Source organism: Trachymyrmex cornetzi, unplaced genomic scaffold (assembly GCF_001594075.2).
Source record: "Trachymyrmex cornetzi isolate Tcor2-1 unplaced genomic scaffold, Tcor1.1 scaffold16, whole genome shotgun sequence".
In the NCBI taxonomy this organism is placed as follows: Eukaryota; Metazoa; Arthropoda; class Insecta; order Hymenoptera; family Formicidae; genus Trachymyrmex; species Trachymyrmex cornetzi.
The window spans coordinates 4,120,002-4,133,974 of NW_017296201.1; the positions used below are offsets into that span (position 1 = coordinate 4,120,002).

The 13,973-nt window shown below is 34.2% G+C and overlaps 2 protein-coding genes across 3 annotated transcripts; both read left to right on the forward strand.

Annotated features, from left to right (window-relative positions):
• The first annotated feature begins 914 nt into the window (after positions 1 to 914).
• Positions 915 to 3,792, forward strand: LOC108758710 (BTB/POZ domain-containing protein 1). The gene is made up of 6 exons (XM_018503787.1): positions 915 to 1,532; positions 1,877 to 2,563; positions 2,638 to 2,797; positions 2,901 to 3,058; positions 3,149 to 3,383; positions 3,476 to 3,792. The coding sequence occupies exons 1-6, from the start codon at positions 1,231 to 1,233 to the stop codon at positions 3,635 to 3,637; spliced, it is 1,704 nt and encodes a 567-aa protein (XP_018359289.1). The 5' UTR covers positions 915 to 1,230; the 3' UTR covers positions 3,638 to 3,792.
• A 2,353-nt stretch (positions 3,793 to 6,145) lies between these two features.
• On the forward strand, positions 6,146 to 13,793 carry LOC108758914 (extensin). 2 transcript variants are annotated; one of them, XM_018504142.1, is made up of 16 exons: positions 6,146 to 6,394; positions 6,463 to 6,568; positions 6,644 to 6,776; positions 6,863 to 6,976; positions 7,049 to 7,170; positions 7,249 to 7,445; positions 7,521 to 7,669; positions 7,758 to 7,823; positions 7,929 to 8,086; positions 8,164 to 9,102; positions 9,189 to 9,419; positions 9,516 to 9,577; positions 10,924 to 11,027; positions 12,639 to 12,683; positions 12,779 to 12,991; positions 13,218 to 13,793. In XM_018504142.1, the coding sequence occupies exons 2-16, from the start codon at positions 6,527 to 6,529 to the stop codon at positions 13,487 to 13,489; spliced, it is 2,847 nt and encodes a 948-aa protein (XP_018359644.1). In that variant the 5' UTR covers positions 6,146 to 6,394; positions 6,463 to 6,526; the 3' UTR covers positions 13,490 to 13,793. The 2 variants fall into 2 exon arrangements, with proteins under 2 accessions (XP_018359644.1, XP_018359646.1); XM_018504144.1 differs by having other exon boundaries at positions 6,508 to 6,568.
• The last annotated feature ends 180 nt before the right edge of the window (positions 13,794 to 13,973 follow it).

The window sequence follows — 13,973 nt, forward strand, 5'->3', positions numbered from 1 at the left end:
GATAATGTTATCTTTTCCACATAATATGGATGGAACGCGCATTTCTTATTTTTTTATTCATTTCGTTTTCCTTATACAGAATTTAAAAAATCCTTTTTTAGAATAAAAGAAAAAATGCGAATAGTTGTGGGAAACTACAAACTTGTATGAAAAACAAAAAATTGTAAGCTAGAAAATTTTTTTATTTTTTACAAAATTTTTTTTAATTTTTTATTAGACGTTCTTTATATCTACTTTGGGGTGTAACAGAACTTGCTCTCCACATTAATTTTCAACACTACGACTTTTTATCAGCAGAGCCGATAAAGTGCTACATAGTTGATATCATTTTATAATAATGACGTTGGTGCCACTAGTGTGCACGGGGCTTTCGACATTCGAACGAACGTCACATGAAAAAGGCCGGGAAGACCGCTCTCTACCTATCGGAATTCGGAACGAGTTCATAGTAATCGCAGTAAGGATATATCCACACAAACTTGCACAAGTGCATAAACGTATGCATAAAGAAAATTATCCAATCGCATTTCTATTATAAAGACGCACGTAAAATGTGATTGGATAATTTTCGTTATGCATATGTTTATGCGGCTATGCAAGTTGTGTGAATAAATCCTAAAACGCCTGTTCTACAATAGGGTTGCAAGTCACAAGTCATATGAAATTGACCAATCACAGTTGAATATGACAAAAATAATCGCCTATGATTGGTTAATTTCTTACGGCTTATGGCTTGCAACTCTATTGTAGAACAAGCTTTGAAGGCCCGTCTACAATACACGGAGTAAGAAGTAAGAGTAAGAAATTGACCAATCACAGTCGAATGTGAGAAGAATAATCGACTGTGATTGGTCAATTTCTTACTCTTACTTCTTACTCCGTGTATTGTAGATGGGTCTTGAGGAGTGCGGTTGTGCAGCAGAATGTTGCTGTAGTGATTGCAGCCGCTGACGCCGCTGTTGCGCTTAGTATATGTTCTGTGCTGTTGCGTGTTGTGTGTTCGTTATTCGGCGTCTTTACGTATCCTTGGCACACTCAGGCTGAGAACCCGGCACACTTGGAGTGACTTGGACTGCTCAAAGAGGATCGCGATCACGGTTTAGGGAATAAGGAAGAATAAGGTGAAACCGCGCCTGCCGAAGCGCTCGTCGCCGCTCGCGTTGGCGCGAGGCGTCGCGATTAAATGAGACGGGGCAGTACTTGGACAAGTATTACGTTTGGTGCGCGAACATGTCTACGGAGACCGCCCTGAACGACGTGTCGAACGTCACGTCAAGGCTGCAGAGCCTGCGAGTGGCACACGCCGAGGACGACCCGTCCGAGAATGCGACGGCTGGCTGTTCAACTCCCGGCGGTTCGACGGCGTCCAACGGGAGTGCGGCCGACGGCAGCGGGCCGTCGTCATTGCGGGAGCCTCTACGGAACATCACCCTCTCTCGGGCACGACGTGCTCTTAATTTCGTCGGCGACGACGATCAGCCGCTGAGCTCGTCCATCGTACGAAGCGAGGCTTCGTTCTCGAATAGCGATAAGTAAGTAACTTTCTACATCACTATTAAAACGTTTGTCTGGAGTAAAATAGCACATGGAACTAACATAGTGCTTTTTATTTGGTGACACAAGTGTCGGTTTGTCTTTGTTATTCATTAAACATCAATAAAGATAAAGTGATGTTTATATTTATGTCCCTGAATGAAAAGCACCAATTCTATCTTTCTTAGCATTCCAATGAGTAATAAAAATAGAATACTTGTGTCACCAAATGAAAAGCATCCATTATTTATCTAAATTTCTTGAAATATTAACTCGTAGTATTTATTGCGATAGAATTGTTAATATTTGTTACTCGATATAGTCACACTTTTGGTATTTTCAGTCGTCCACCTACTAATGCGGCCAATATATCGTATTTGGATGGACGAACACAGAATAATGTTACTTTGGAAAATTCTACTACACAGAATCAACCTGTAGTTATGTACAACTGGCAAGGTACAAAGGCAACAATGCGCGAAAGAATTGTATTCCTCTTTAACAATGAAATACTGTCAGACGTGACTTTTCTGGTTGGAAGAGGAGCGCAGCAACAACGCATACCAGCTCACAAACTAGTCCTGTCCTGTGGAAGTGCTGTATTTGATGCAATGTTTAATGGAACGCTTGCAACAGCTTCTTCGGAAATAGAAGTACCTGATGTAGAGCCTGCTGCATTTTTGGCAGTGCTCCTTTTTCTATACACTGATGAAATACAGATAGATCCTGAAACTGTGATGACGACGCTATATACTGCTAAGAAATATGCGGTGGCTGCTTTAGAAAAGCATTGCGTTGATTTTTTAAAAAATAACTTGACGAGTGATAATGCTTTCTTGTTACTGACGCAAGCCCGTCTGTTCGATGAACCACAATTAGCCTCGGTATGTTTGGACACCATAGACAGATTTACAACTGATGCCTTTACTGCAGATGGTTTCACAGATATTGATATTGATACATTGATGATAGTCTTAGAAAGAGATACTCTTCGTGTCAGGGAATCTAAATTGTTTCAAGCTGTTCTAAGGTATATTACAATGTTGTAGAATGTGTCATTCATTCTGTATAATATTATATATTTGATATATTTTCGAATTATAGGTGGTCGGAAGCTGAATGTGTACGGCAGCAATTACCAGTCACTCCAGAAAATCAACGTCTGGTTTTAGGCGATGCTTTGTCTTTGGTTCGTTTTCCCCTTATGTCGAAAGAAGAATTTACTGCGGGTCCAGCGCAATCTGGATTGTTAAATTATTCAGAGGCTAGTATTACAATATTCTTTTGATATATGTCTCATGTTATGCTAATTGTTATATTTAAGCCAAATAGTTTACACTCTGAAACTTTATAATTAAATTTTATAGGTGTTATCTTTATTCTCATATTTCATACTGAATCCTAAACCTTCAGTGGGGTTTCAAACGATGCCGCGGTGCTGTATGACAGGCAAGGAACAAACTGTATGCAGATTTCAACATACAAAGAGTAGATGGGGATATTTTGGGACTAGTGATCGTATTCGGTAAAAAATTATAATCTGTATTTTGTGCATATAATTAACGATAGAAATTTCAAATATTCAATATTATAAAATATTTTAATTTTTACACAGATTTAGTGTAGATAGACGTATCTTTCTGATTGGGTATGGAGTTTATGGCAGCACGCAAGAACCAGCGATATATGAAGTGACAGTCGAATTAATTCACACTGCGTCAGGAAAAGTGATAGCTACAAATGCAACAAGTTTCAGCTGTGATGGATCAAAGTACACATACCGTCTAATGTTTAAAGAATTAGCGGAAATCTTACCAAATACAATTTATACAGCATCAGCAACTTTCAAGGTTGTTATGTTGTACTCTATTGATTTATTATTTAATTAATTATTTTTACATATGATATGGGATTGTAAAAAATATTACTTTTTATTTTTCAGGGGCCATATTCTTATTATGGCACAAAAGGAATGAAAACAGTGATGGTGGATTGTGATTCAGGAAGTGGAAAAGTGAAATTCAAATTTAGCAGTGAGTTGGGAGATAATAATGGCACATCTACTGATGAAGGTCAAATACCCGAGCTTATTTTTTACACGTAATATCATTTGCGTATGACATTCCTGATACTTTCTTGACTGAATATCAGATAAATTATACAAATTATGTAAAAAGTATGCCAGATTTTGTCAATTATATATCTTGTGATTTAAGCAGTAATTTGATTTAAGTGATCTATGGGCATGCCAAAGGAGTTAACCCAAGATTTTTTTATAATTTTACAGATAATGTTTTTTGGTTTCGTTGAATAATGAAATTTTGATAAAAATTCAATACTTAAAGAAATAACGCAAATTTTATAATAATATTTGCAATCAACAATTCTATCATATTCATTTTGATTTTTCAGCAAATTACGGAGTATTATTTGTCTTTCAGATTTAAATATTAAGATTGTTTGAATATATCTCTCATCTGTAGTTAATATGTTAATTATATTAATTATACAAGTAAGATTGATGTTTAAAATTGGAGATGTGTATCTATTTTTCTATCGTTTTAATTGAGATCCGTGTAAACCAAAAATATAGTTGTGTATAACAATGTTAAAAGAGAAAAAGAGATAGAGAGAGAGAGAGATTGAGAGATTGATCAAGTGCACACTCTTGATTTTACCTAAACGTTTCTTCTTCGGAATTATGTATCAATATAATTTGAAATTGTGAGTAATATATAGCACTTCCAATGCAAAAGTAATTAATGCAATAAAATGCCTATAAAGCATGTAGAGTATTTTTTAGTAAAAATTAGTATTTTGGTAGTCACAGTGCACAAAGCAATGTAGAACCTGATAGAATCTTATTATTGTAACTAAGTACGAAAAATAGTCAAACGAAAGTAATATAAAACACCATTTTTTGATGTTCTTTAACCTTCTGAGGACCGGCATGTTTTTGATCAACTTTTTTATTTTAAGAGCTAGAACTTTTTTTCAATGTCATGGGATTGAGTGGCAAAAAAGATGGCGCCACTGTCGAGTCTCTAAAGAGGCCTCCGGTCTTCTACAGGTTAATAAAATACTTTTTTCTAATTATTCAACGATTTATTTATATATATATATAAGTATTAATAAAATTTAATGTATTTCCTTAACGATTCAAGAAAACACATTTGAAGTGGGACTTCTATTAATAGATAATGAATGGTGCTAGCTAATGAGATAACATTGTTATCCTTAGCATTTTTAGAGATAAGCATACTTTGTAGACATAAGTCCGATATTATTTTTTTCTTCATAGTAGTGCATATATACAATTTATTTGTGATTATATTTCATTATAGAAATAGAGATGTACATGTAATGTTAAACAATTAAATAGATTTATTCCGCAAAGTATTTTTTTGAGCATTAATATCGTAACCCAAGTCTTATTTTTTTTTTTAAATTAAAATATAGCGTTTATTAAAAAACAACGTTTAATACTTTCCAATAAAATTATCTTCTATTATCGATAAGATATCAGAAACATGGTATTAATTGGTTTTAATTGATAATATCAGAAACATTATATGTTATTAAGTCAAATTGATATGTTATTGTTACAAATAAAAAGATTAAAATTAAGTTGTTACATCTGTTTTTTATTGTTGCACTCTGTATACGGAATCGGAAGACGGAACGGATTTCTTACTAGAAATGAGTTCACTAGCATTCCGTTCCGTAAGAAGTTTCTCTACTGTATATCGGAACCACCGGAATCATGGCCGGATTTGTATATATATTTCTGTTGTCGCAATAAAACGTTATAAGCGAAATAAAATTTTTGCACTCTTAAATATTAGAATAGCACGCCAATTTGGCACATTTCTTGTCTTTCGCAATAATTTTAACATTAGTAATAACATTACTTCTTTATCCATCGTTGTAGATTTACAAATAAAAGTTTCTGAATATTCGTTTCAATTTTTAGATTCAACCAACTCGGCTGAACATGCCATTCCGCGTTCCGTAAAAATTTTCTCCGTCCCATGTAGCCGAAACGCAATGGAATTTTAGTAACACAATAAAATATATCTCGCTCTTATAATTCAGTATTTTTGAGTAATGTTCAAAGTAATGTTATAGGTAAGATAATTGCACAAATTATGCATATTACTGTTTTAGTCGCATTAAAATAATGAAATATCGATTAAATTAAGCAAATTAGTTTGCGACCGAAGCGACATTTCGTCTGTTTCCATTCCGTTCCGGCTACATGGGACGGGTAGAGAATTTCTTACGGAACAGAATTGTAATAAACTCAATTTTCTAGTAAGAAATCGGTTCCGTCGTTCCGATTTCGTGTACATGGGACGGTACTCTGGTTTTTCTCTGACGAAATCGACGGAACAATCATGGGAACAATCAAAAGATCGTGAATCTAGCGTGTTACCTAACTGAAATATTCGTGGATATGGCTACGTAGTTCATGTTTTATACACATAAAGGCGCTGACAAGGACTAAAACGCGGACATGTCCACACCACAGTATTCCATAGTGCGCACTCTCGGTCTGGGACTTTCTATTGCTTTTTATCTCTGTTTCTATCCTATTCACACAAGAAGAGCATTAAGTTATGGTTGAGTGAATTTTTATTTCGCAAGCGACATTTGACTACTGGTACGTAAGAAATACGTGATCGATATAAGACTTAAATGTGTTTAAATGTATTAAATACATCTCAAGCATTTAAGATAACTGTACAAAGTGCGAGTTTGTGATGTGAGATTGTCAATCTCCTTTACACTGAAGCTTAACCTATTGCTCCAATGATTTATGAGCTTCGGTGCTTGGCAGAACTTTATGGCGCGTGCTGAGGTAAATTGTTGCATTCTTTCTTTCTGGATTCATTAGCTTGGCTTACTTTTTAAAATTTAAATTCACAGCCCACGAAAATGTTGGGATCATGAGAATTACCACATTGTTTCCAGTAGTGTACATTTTATCTCTATGGCTAAGGGAAAAATAAGAGGTTCTGACTCCAACAATAAAGTATGTAATTTACATAAGTGAGTTACTTTATATTTTTTTAAATTAATATTTTCCCTATATTTTTTTTGTAATTAGTTAGCAGCATCAAATGCAGCATTTAAAAATGGAGAAACTTATACATCAGAATTTGAGATTAACGAGACACCACCTAGTGCTAGGACCTTACTTACTAAAGGTTACACGCAAGATGAAATTAATTCGTATTCAGGTAAAATTTTTTTTTAGCTTGTGTTTTATATTATGTATTTTTCATACGAATGTACTGATATATGTATATTATGCATTAACTTATAGGAGCAACTGTATCAACACGTGGACGTTTTATGACGGAACAAGAAAAGCTACGTTGTCCAAATGAGAGGCCATTATATCTTTATATACAAGGACACACAAAACATAATGTTGATTGTATGTAATGTATCATTTCTTAATACTTTAATATTAATGACTCATATACTTAATAGATATTTTATTTAATAGTGGCGATACAAAAAATCAATGAAATTATTAAAACGGAACATCAGAGTTCGTTAAATAGACCAAGCAGGTTTACAAATGCTCCTCCTCCTCTTATGAGCTTACATTCTGGAGTTACTAGTGTAGTAAATATCTTTCATTCATATCTTATTTATAATTATAAGTTTCTTATATATTATTGTTTAATATGTGTAATTTATTAGGAAAAGATTTGCGTTAGTATTGAGAATGCACCACAAGGTTTTGATTCACGTGGGCGAATACTAGGAATAGGTGATGCAAATTTAATTTATATTAGAGGCGAAACTGGCGCAAATGTAACCTTGAGAGGTAGAGGATCTCAGTTTATTGATCCAGTTTTGGGAGTAGAATCTCCAGAACCACTTCATTTATACATAGAGTAAGAACGCCTGAGATTTTTGTCACATATAGTAATTATAGTCAGATAAGATATCATTAATAAATATTTGTTTAGGCATCCAAAACCAGAAGCACTGCAAAATGCAAAACAATTGGCTATTAATTTAATTCAAACAATACAATCTGAATTACAAACATACATTCAACAACAGCCACCACCAGTACAACCTCAGCAAGTTATAGAACAATCACAGATACCACAAGGTATATATTTATTATGCTTAATTTACAGGATTAAGATAATTACTAGCCACATATATCTAAATTGTAAATAATTTTTTTCAATTTACAGCCCAATTCCAAACTATGAATATTGGTAGCTTAGGCCAGCCAAATGTAGTCGCAATACAGCATCAAGGTAAATTGTACAAATTATGTCTTATTAATGATTGTTATAAAAATATAAAATTTTTTCTCAAGCTGATGTACATTTTTCAATACATATTCACATTTTATGTAACAGATATTATACAACATTCACAAAGTAATGTTGTAACATTGCCTGCAACAATTCTTACGGCTACTGTAGCTGGTACTCCAGGACCTGGTGTATCAGTTCCTCCTCCAGGAGTACATATACCTCCTCACAGTGGACCATTAGTTCCACCTCCACAAGCTCAAGTACGTTATCAAATTCAAATTAAGTAATATTACTAAAACCTCTTGAAAAAAAAGTTTTGTAAACATTTTTATTGCAGGAAATACAAACTTTTATGCCACCACCACCTGTTGGACAAGTACAATTAATCGGTCCTCCATCAACAGTAAGTCAAGTTCAGTATCAGATACATCCCGGTCAGCCGTTACAAATCCAGGGAATTCAACCAGGATCGCAATCCTCGCCACAACCTGTGGCGCAGATGTATGTCATGAGTCAACCGCCGCCGCAAAGTCCCGCGCAGCAGAGTTTCATAACGAGCAACAACGCACCGGTAAATGGGGCAGTGTCGTATGTATATACGCAACCAAACGTACAAAGGCCCGCTACGCCGTCCCAAGGAATTATCGAAACTGTTAACGTCAATTTACAACAACCTCCCCCCGCGGCGCCGCTCAATATAACGCAACAACCACCACCGCCATTGTTGCATCTTCATTTTCCGCCGCCGAACTTTCCGCCAAATCAACCACCTCCTCCCGTCCCCCAAACCTATCAGATACAGTATCAACAGGTACAGGCACCTGCGTCGCAATCGCAAACACAGTTTGTCTTACAACCTGGTGAGCACATTGTTCCACCTCAGTTGCAACAGAATCATGAGCAATCTCAAGCTGTCGCTCAACATATAATACCTCCACAATTCGAAGGTCACGCACCGCCGTTCCATTTACAAGTTCCTCCACCACCGTCTGCGCAAACTTTCTTAGTACCTAACGCTCAGTCTCCCCAACACCATCCACAACCACCGCTTCCTCCCGGCAGCGAAATTCAGCATCAGGAGGGTCCGGTAGAACAGGGACCGTTGCCGCAACCGGTACCCCCTCCGCAAATAGTACCGCCGCCGTCAATCAGCCAGATGCCGAATTCCATGAATATTCTTACCAGCGTACCGCCACCAACGCAGCCGCCTCCACCACAGAACGCTCCGTGGTTGTACCAAGCTCAGCAGCAGATACCACCACAAGGGCAATTGCAGGTAATAACGCTTAACATTCTAATTGTAATGTCTTTGTTTTCCGTTATGCGTGAAAAATATGTAATGCCTTTCGTAATAATTTATAGATGCAAATGCCACCGCAGAATATACCTCTTCATAACGTACCTCCACCGCAAGTTCAAACTCAAATACAATATCATCCTCAACATATACAATATCAAAACGGTCATATACCAACGCAAGTACATTATGCAATGCAACCGCCGCATCAGCAATTTGAGCAAAAACCCGATTCGCCAGAACAGCAAAAATCACATGGAGTTAAGAGAAGGTTTTCAGATGTTGAAGGAGGTCAGGTAAAGTGTCGTCTGCAAATACATGCATATCAGATTGAAATATGTTATGAAATCATATAACATTCTTGCAAATCTCTTTTAAAATGTATGTCACAGGAACCACCACCACCACCGCCATATCAATGTGCTCCATTACCTGCGCAACGGCACGGCACAGGGTAAGTCAAAGAAAGAGAGAATATAACTTTTTTTTATAGAGTTGTCATAATGTATAAATTAATGTAATTCTGATAAAGTTATATTATATACTCCTTGTATAAAATATAAACAGTTACATGTACCTATGTACTCATGTACATATTACTTATGTACAACAGAGGAGTATATAAACTAACGTAACTACTTTGTATATTATATAATTTTATATCTAGTTATACCTTGGTAGATTGTGGATGGAAAAAACTTGTTCGCTTGAATAAAGTTAATCTACCAAGTGTGTAAAATTTTGAAATAAACATTACTAAAAAAAAAGCTGATAATTTTCAGAATCATAGGATATTGTAGCGTAAACGTGCAATGAATTTAATCGAAGATTAGAAAGAAGTTTATCAATATGAAGAAAGAAATTGATAAAGAAACAACTGCTTCAGATCGCTTATGCTTCACTTGTAGCAAGTGCAAATTTGTAAATTGTTGTAGAATTACATGAAGAAAATGTAAGTCATTGTCATTTTTTTTTACAGAAACCTGCTTTTGCATTATAAGGTGTTGCACGATAATATTAAAAGTGCAGAAAATGAAAATTTAAGTATTTTATGAAATTTTTGTAATAGATATTTTTTTATTCACAGATATATTTATTGCTATTCTCCAAAATCTAATAATTATATGAACAATAATTATTTGCTGTAAGATTCAGATATATCCATGTTAAGATATAAATTATTTTCAAGCTTGTCAGCTTTTGAAAATAATTTAATTTGATGAAAAATGTTAATTTTGCATATTTATAAATAGTTAATAATTTTGTAATTATGGATATATCTTGCTCTTCCACACACAAAATATTATTCCTTCCTTTGAATTTTGCATGGTTGTATAGATCTTGAAAAATATGAAGTAATTTTATTATCTTTGCAATATATAATGCAAAGATAATAATATACTTGCATTTTCCTCATGTTACACATAATTCTATATTAAAATCACTAAATAAAAGCTTTTGCCAGAATCACCAATACATGTTCTTTTAGTATAAGTAATGAGCCAAAAGAGACGGAATGTGCGACGATAGTTACTACTTTGCAGAATAGAAATTAAAATAATGATACATAGATTATCTGAACGTATATTATAATGTCCTATGACATTACAGTTACGTTCTTTGGAATATTCTAAATGTAAGTTTCGACATCATTAACTGTGATCTGGTAAAACCAGGTATTTTCCACATTTCAGAAGTATCCGAGGGTGTGCATCAGGTGATTTTTGTCTTAATGCTTGAAACGTTTCTGTAAAATTGTTATTTTGGAATTAATAATTCGCACCTGCATTGTTTAAGCAGAGAAGGTGATCGACAACAGCAAGTCTTACATGGTCCATTACCCACACCTGCGGGTCTACCACATGGAGATCGAAACAAGATGCTAATGCCACCTCCACATCCAGGTCTGTAACTAAGAGTATTTAGTTTGAAAAATTGCTGGATATCTTTTGGAAATCGGAAATGTCATATTGAATATTATAAAAAGATATGCCAGTAGAAAGATTGTATTTTTGAAGGAAGCGTTCATCTTTAATTATTTTCTTGAGACTTTGGACTTCTTCTTTATACAATTTTGTTATTGGCAATTATATTTTTTAAAATTTAATATACAATTATGTGGATGTATAATTTAAGTAACTAAATCATAAATAATTAAATTTGAGAAAATAAAATATGTTTCAGATAGATATCTAGCACTATTTTCTTAATACTCTTAGACCGTAGTATATTATTAATGTAAATAATATTTTGTGGTAAGCATATTATACAAATTTTCCTTGATCTTTTAATTTATGTCTTAGCAAATTGCTTTTTTATGCATTTGTTGAGGATACCTGCAGAAACGGACGTCCGGAAATAACATGGATTATTGCAATCTCACAGTGTGCATAGAATGCTTTGACATATAGTTATCTTTAAAAATTTATTTATTATTATTATTTTAGATTAGACAAAAAAGCATTGCACGTGTTATACAGTTGCGACGATGTCTCAAGTATATTAATTTTAACGCTTTTTTTATAGTGTCCTTTTTATTAAATAAATCTGCATTTTCAGATGCAAGTGTAACCTGTGATTTTCTACTTCAATGTTTGTTTATCCATTATTAACCATATCTAATATTAATAGGATTATGTTAAGGCATATTATACATATATATTTTTGATATTACTATTTTAAGTTCAATGCCTTGGACTTTTATATTCCTTAGGTTAAACGCGTGTCTCCGCCAAAGAAAGACCAAGGAGGGAATATATATGACACTATTACGTTTAACTAGATATATATTTAATGTTATTATTATGTAACATTAATACGAAATAACACATGACCTGTGGATATTATATCGTCTCTATTGTGTTGCAGTATTCTGAGCAGTTATCTGTAATGGAAAAAGTGGAAGAAATTTGAAGAATATATAGTTCTAATAATTAAATTTACTTTATATCCAGATAGCAAATAACTGTATGGCTTCAAATGTTTAGTGTAATTGATAAGCGGTAACCATCTAATACACATAAGAATGTAAAAATTGCATTGCTTGCTTTCAGACTCAGATAGCGATTGCCAAATCGCTCTGCTGATTTGGCAATGGTTAATGGCGTGAAATATTGTCCTAATATTTAATTTAGTCTTGTAAGATTAAATTCAAATTTAGAAAACTAAATTGCTGTTTATTGCCACAGTGACACGTCTCAAGCGGAAGATGAAAACCGGCAGCAGTCTTATAATACAGATATAGTCTTAGTAATTTTCTTACAATTAGATTTATATCCAAATTCAGAAAAAAAAATTAAGTTTACATTTTTCGTTTGTGAACATATGATTCAATAGATATTGAAACTGTCAAGATTAATTGTGCGTGTTTTGTTGAATACAGCGAGAATTTTTTAAGTTTATTACAATATTTCATCGCATAATTTGCCATATTTATAAATACAATATTATGTTATGTTAGTTGTTTAAGACTGTTCTGTATCTTTCTTTTTATATCTTATGTCTTAATCGTTTAGGTGAGAAACGAAATCTGGACCAAAAGCCTGCAGGATTATCTTCAGGTACTTTTAATGTATAATATGTTGAGAGATATATCATAAAAAAGATTTTATATTTTCTATGGATGGTTAGATTATTTGATATATTTTGTAAATAGGAAATGATCAAAATATAATGGCGGAATCTGGAAATATTCATGTCGGCAACGGTCCACCTCTACCTCCATCTTCGCCGCAGGCGCCGTGGCAAAATCATCACGTGAGGATTCCTTGGGGTAGACCACCGCCTATTCCAAGGGAAGGGGAACCTCCTACAGTCTGTCCCGGATTACCTCCTATTAACATGCCTCCACCTCAGATCAGATCACGAGGTAGACATTTGATTTATTTGTCATATCAAACTATTTTTATCTTAAAATTTTGAATTTTAAGTTATGTTTTCTTTGTTGCAAATTACCAATCATTTATGATTATGTCAGCCTTCCTTGGTATAAATAATAAAAGACAAAGAAATATAATAAATCTGCACATTATTGTAATTCTTATATGCACGATGTGACAATTGACAAGTCTTTAAGGATGTGATACTGTTTTCAGGTCCCACTGATGGTAATCGCTCTCCCACTCAGACCGCCGTGTTAGAGCAGCAGTTAAACGTCGAATACAATCAAATACCACCCTATACGACGAAACCGCCGCCTTACAACGCGCATCCATTGATGCAATCGATCTGCAATCCGCCACCGCCACCACCGCCGCATCATCAACAACCGCGACCGCAGCATCCTGCACAAACGGTGCAGCATTATCAGGTGCCAATCTCTCAGACATATCAACCGCCGACGTCCTGCCCACCATGGATGAACTAAAAATCATAAAACTACAGTAGACAGTATTTCTTGTTATGTCGCTTCTACTTGGATGACGATTGATGTGATTTTGATGAAAGTGACATTGTTTTGACACAAGACATAATAATGAAGTGCTGAGACTCAAGCTGCAAAGATCTGATAAATGTGAATAATTAGAACTGCATCGTGTTACGTACACTCAATTGTATGTTCCTTATGGCAATTCTTATAATTTAATAATCTATTTTAAGGAAGGGGAATACCGAACTATATGTAAAAATTTGTAAAAATGTTAAAGATTATTTATACAATATAATTTAAATTGTACGCTAAAAAAGAGAGAGGAAGAGAAAATGAATGAATGAAAGAGAAAGAGAAATAGAGATAGTGTGAAATTATACATAATAACAATGTCATGTTTGCGAGATAGTTAATTATTAATTGTAGACTATATCTTCAGGATTACACTTAGTAATGTGATTCTTGTATAGCATACACATCA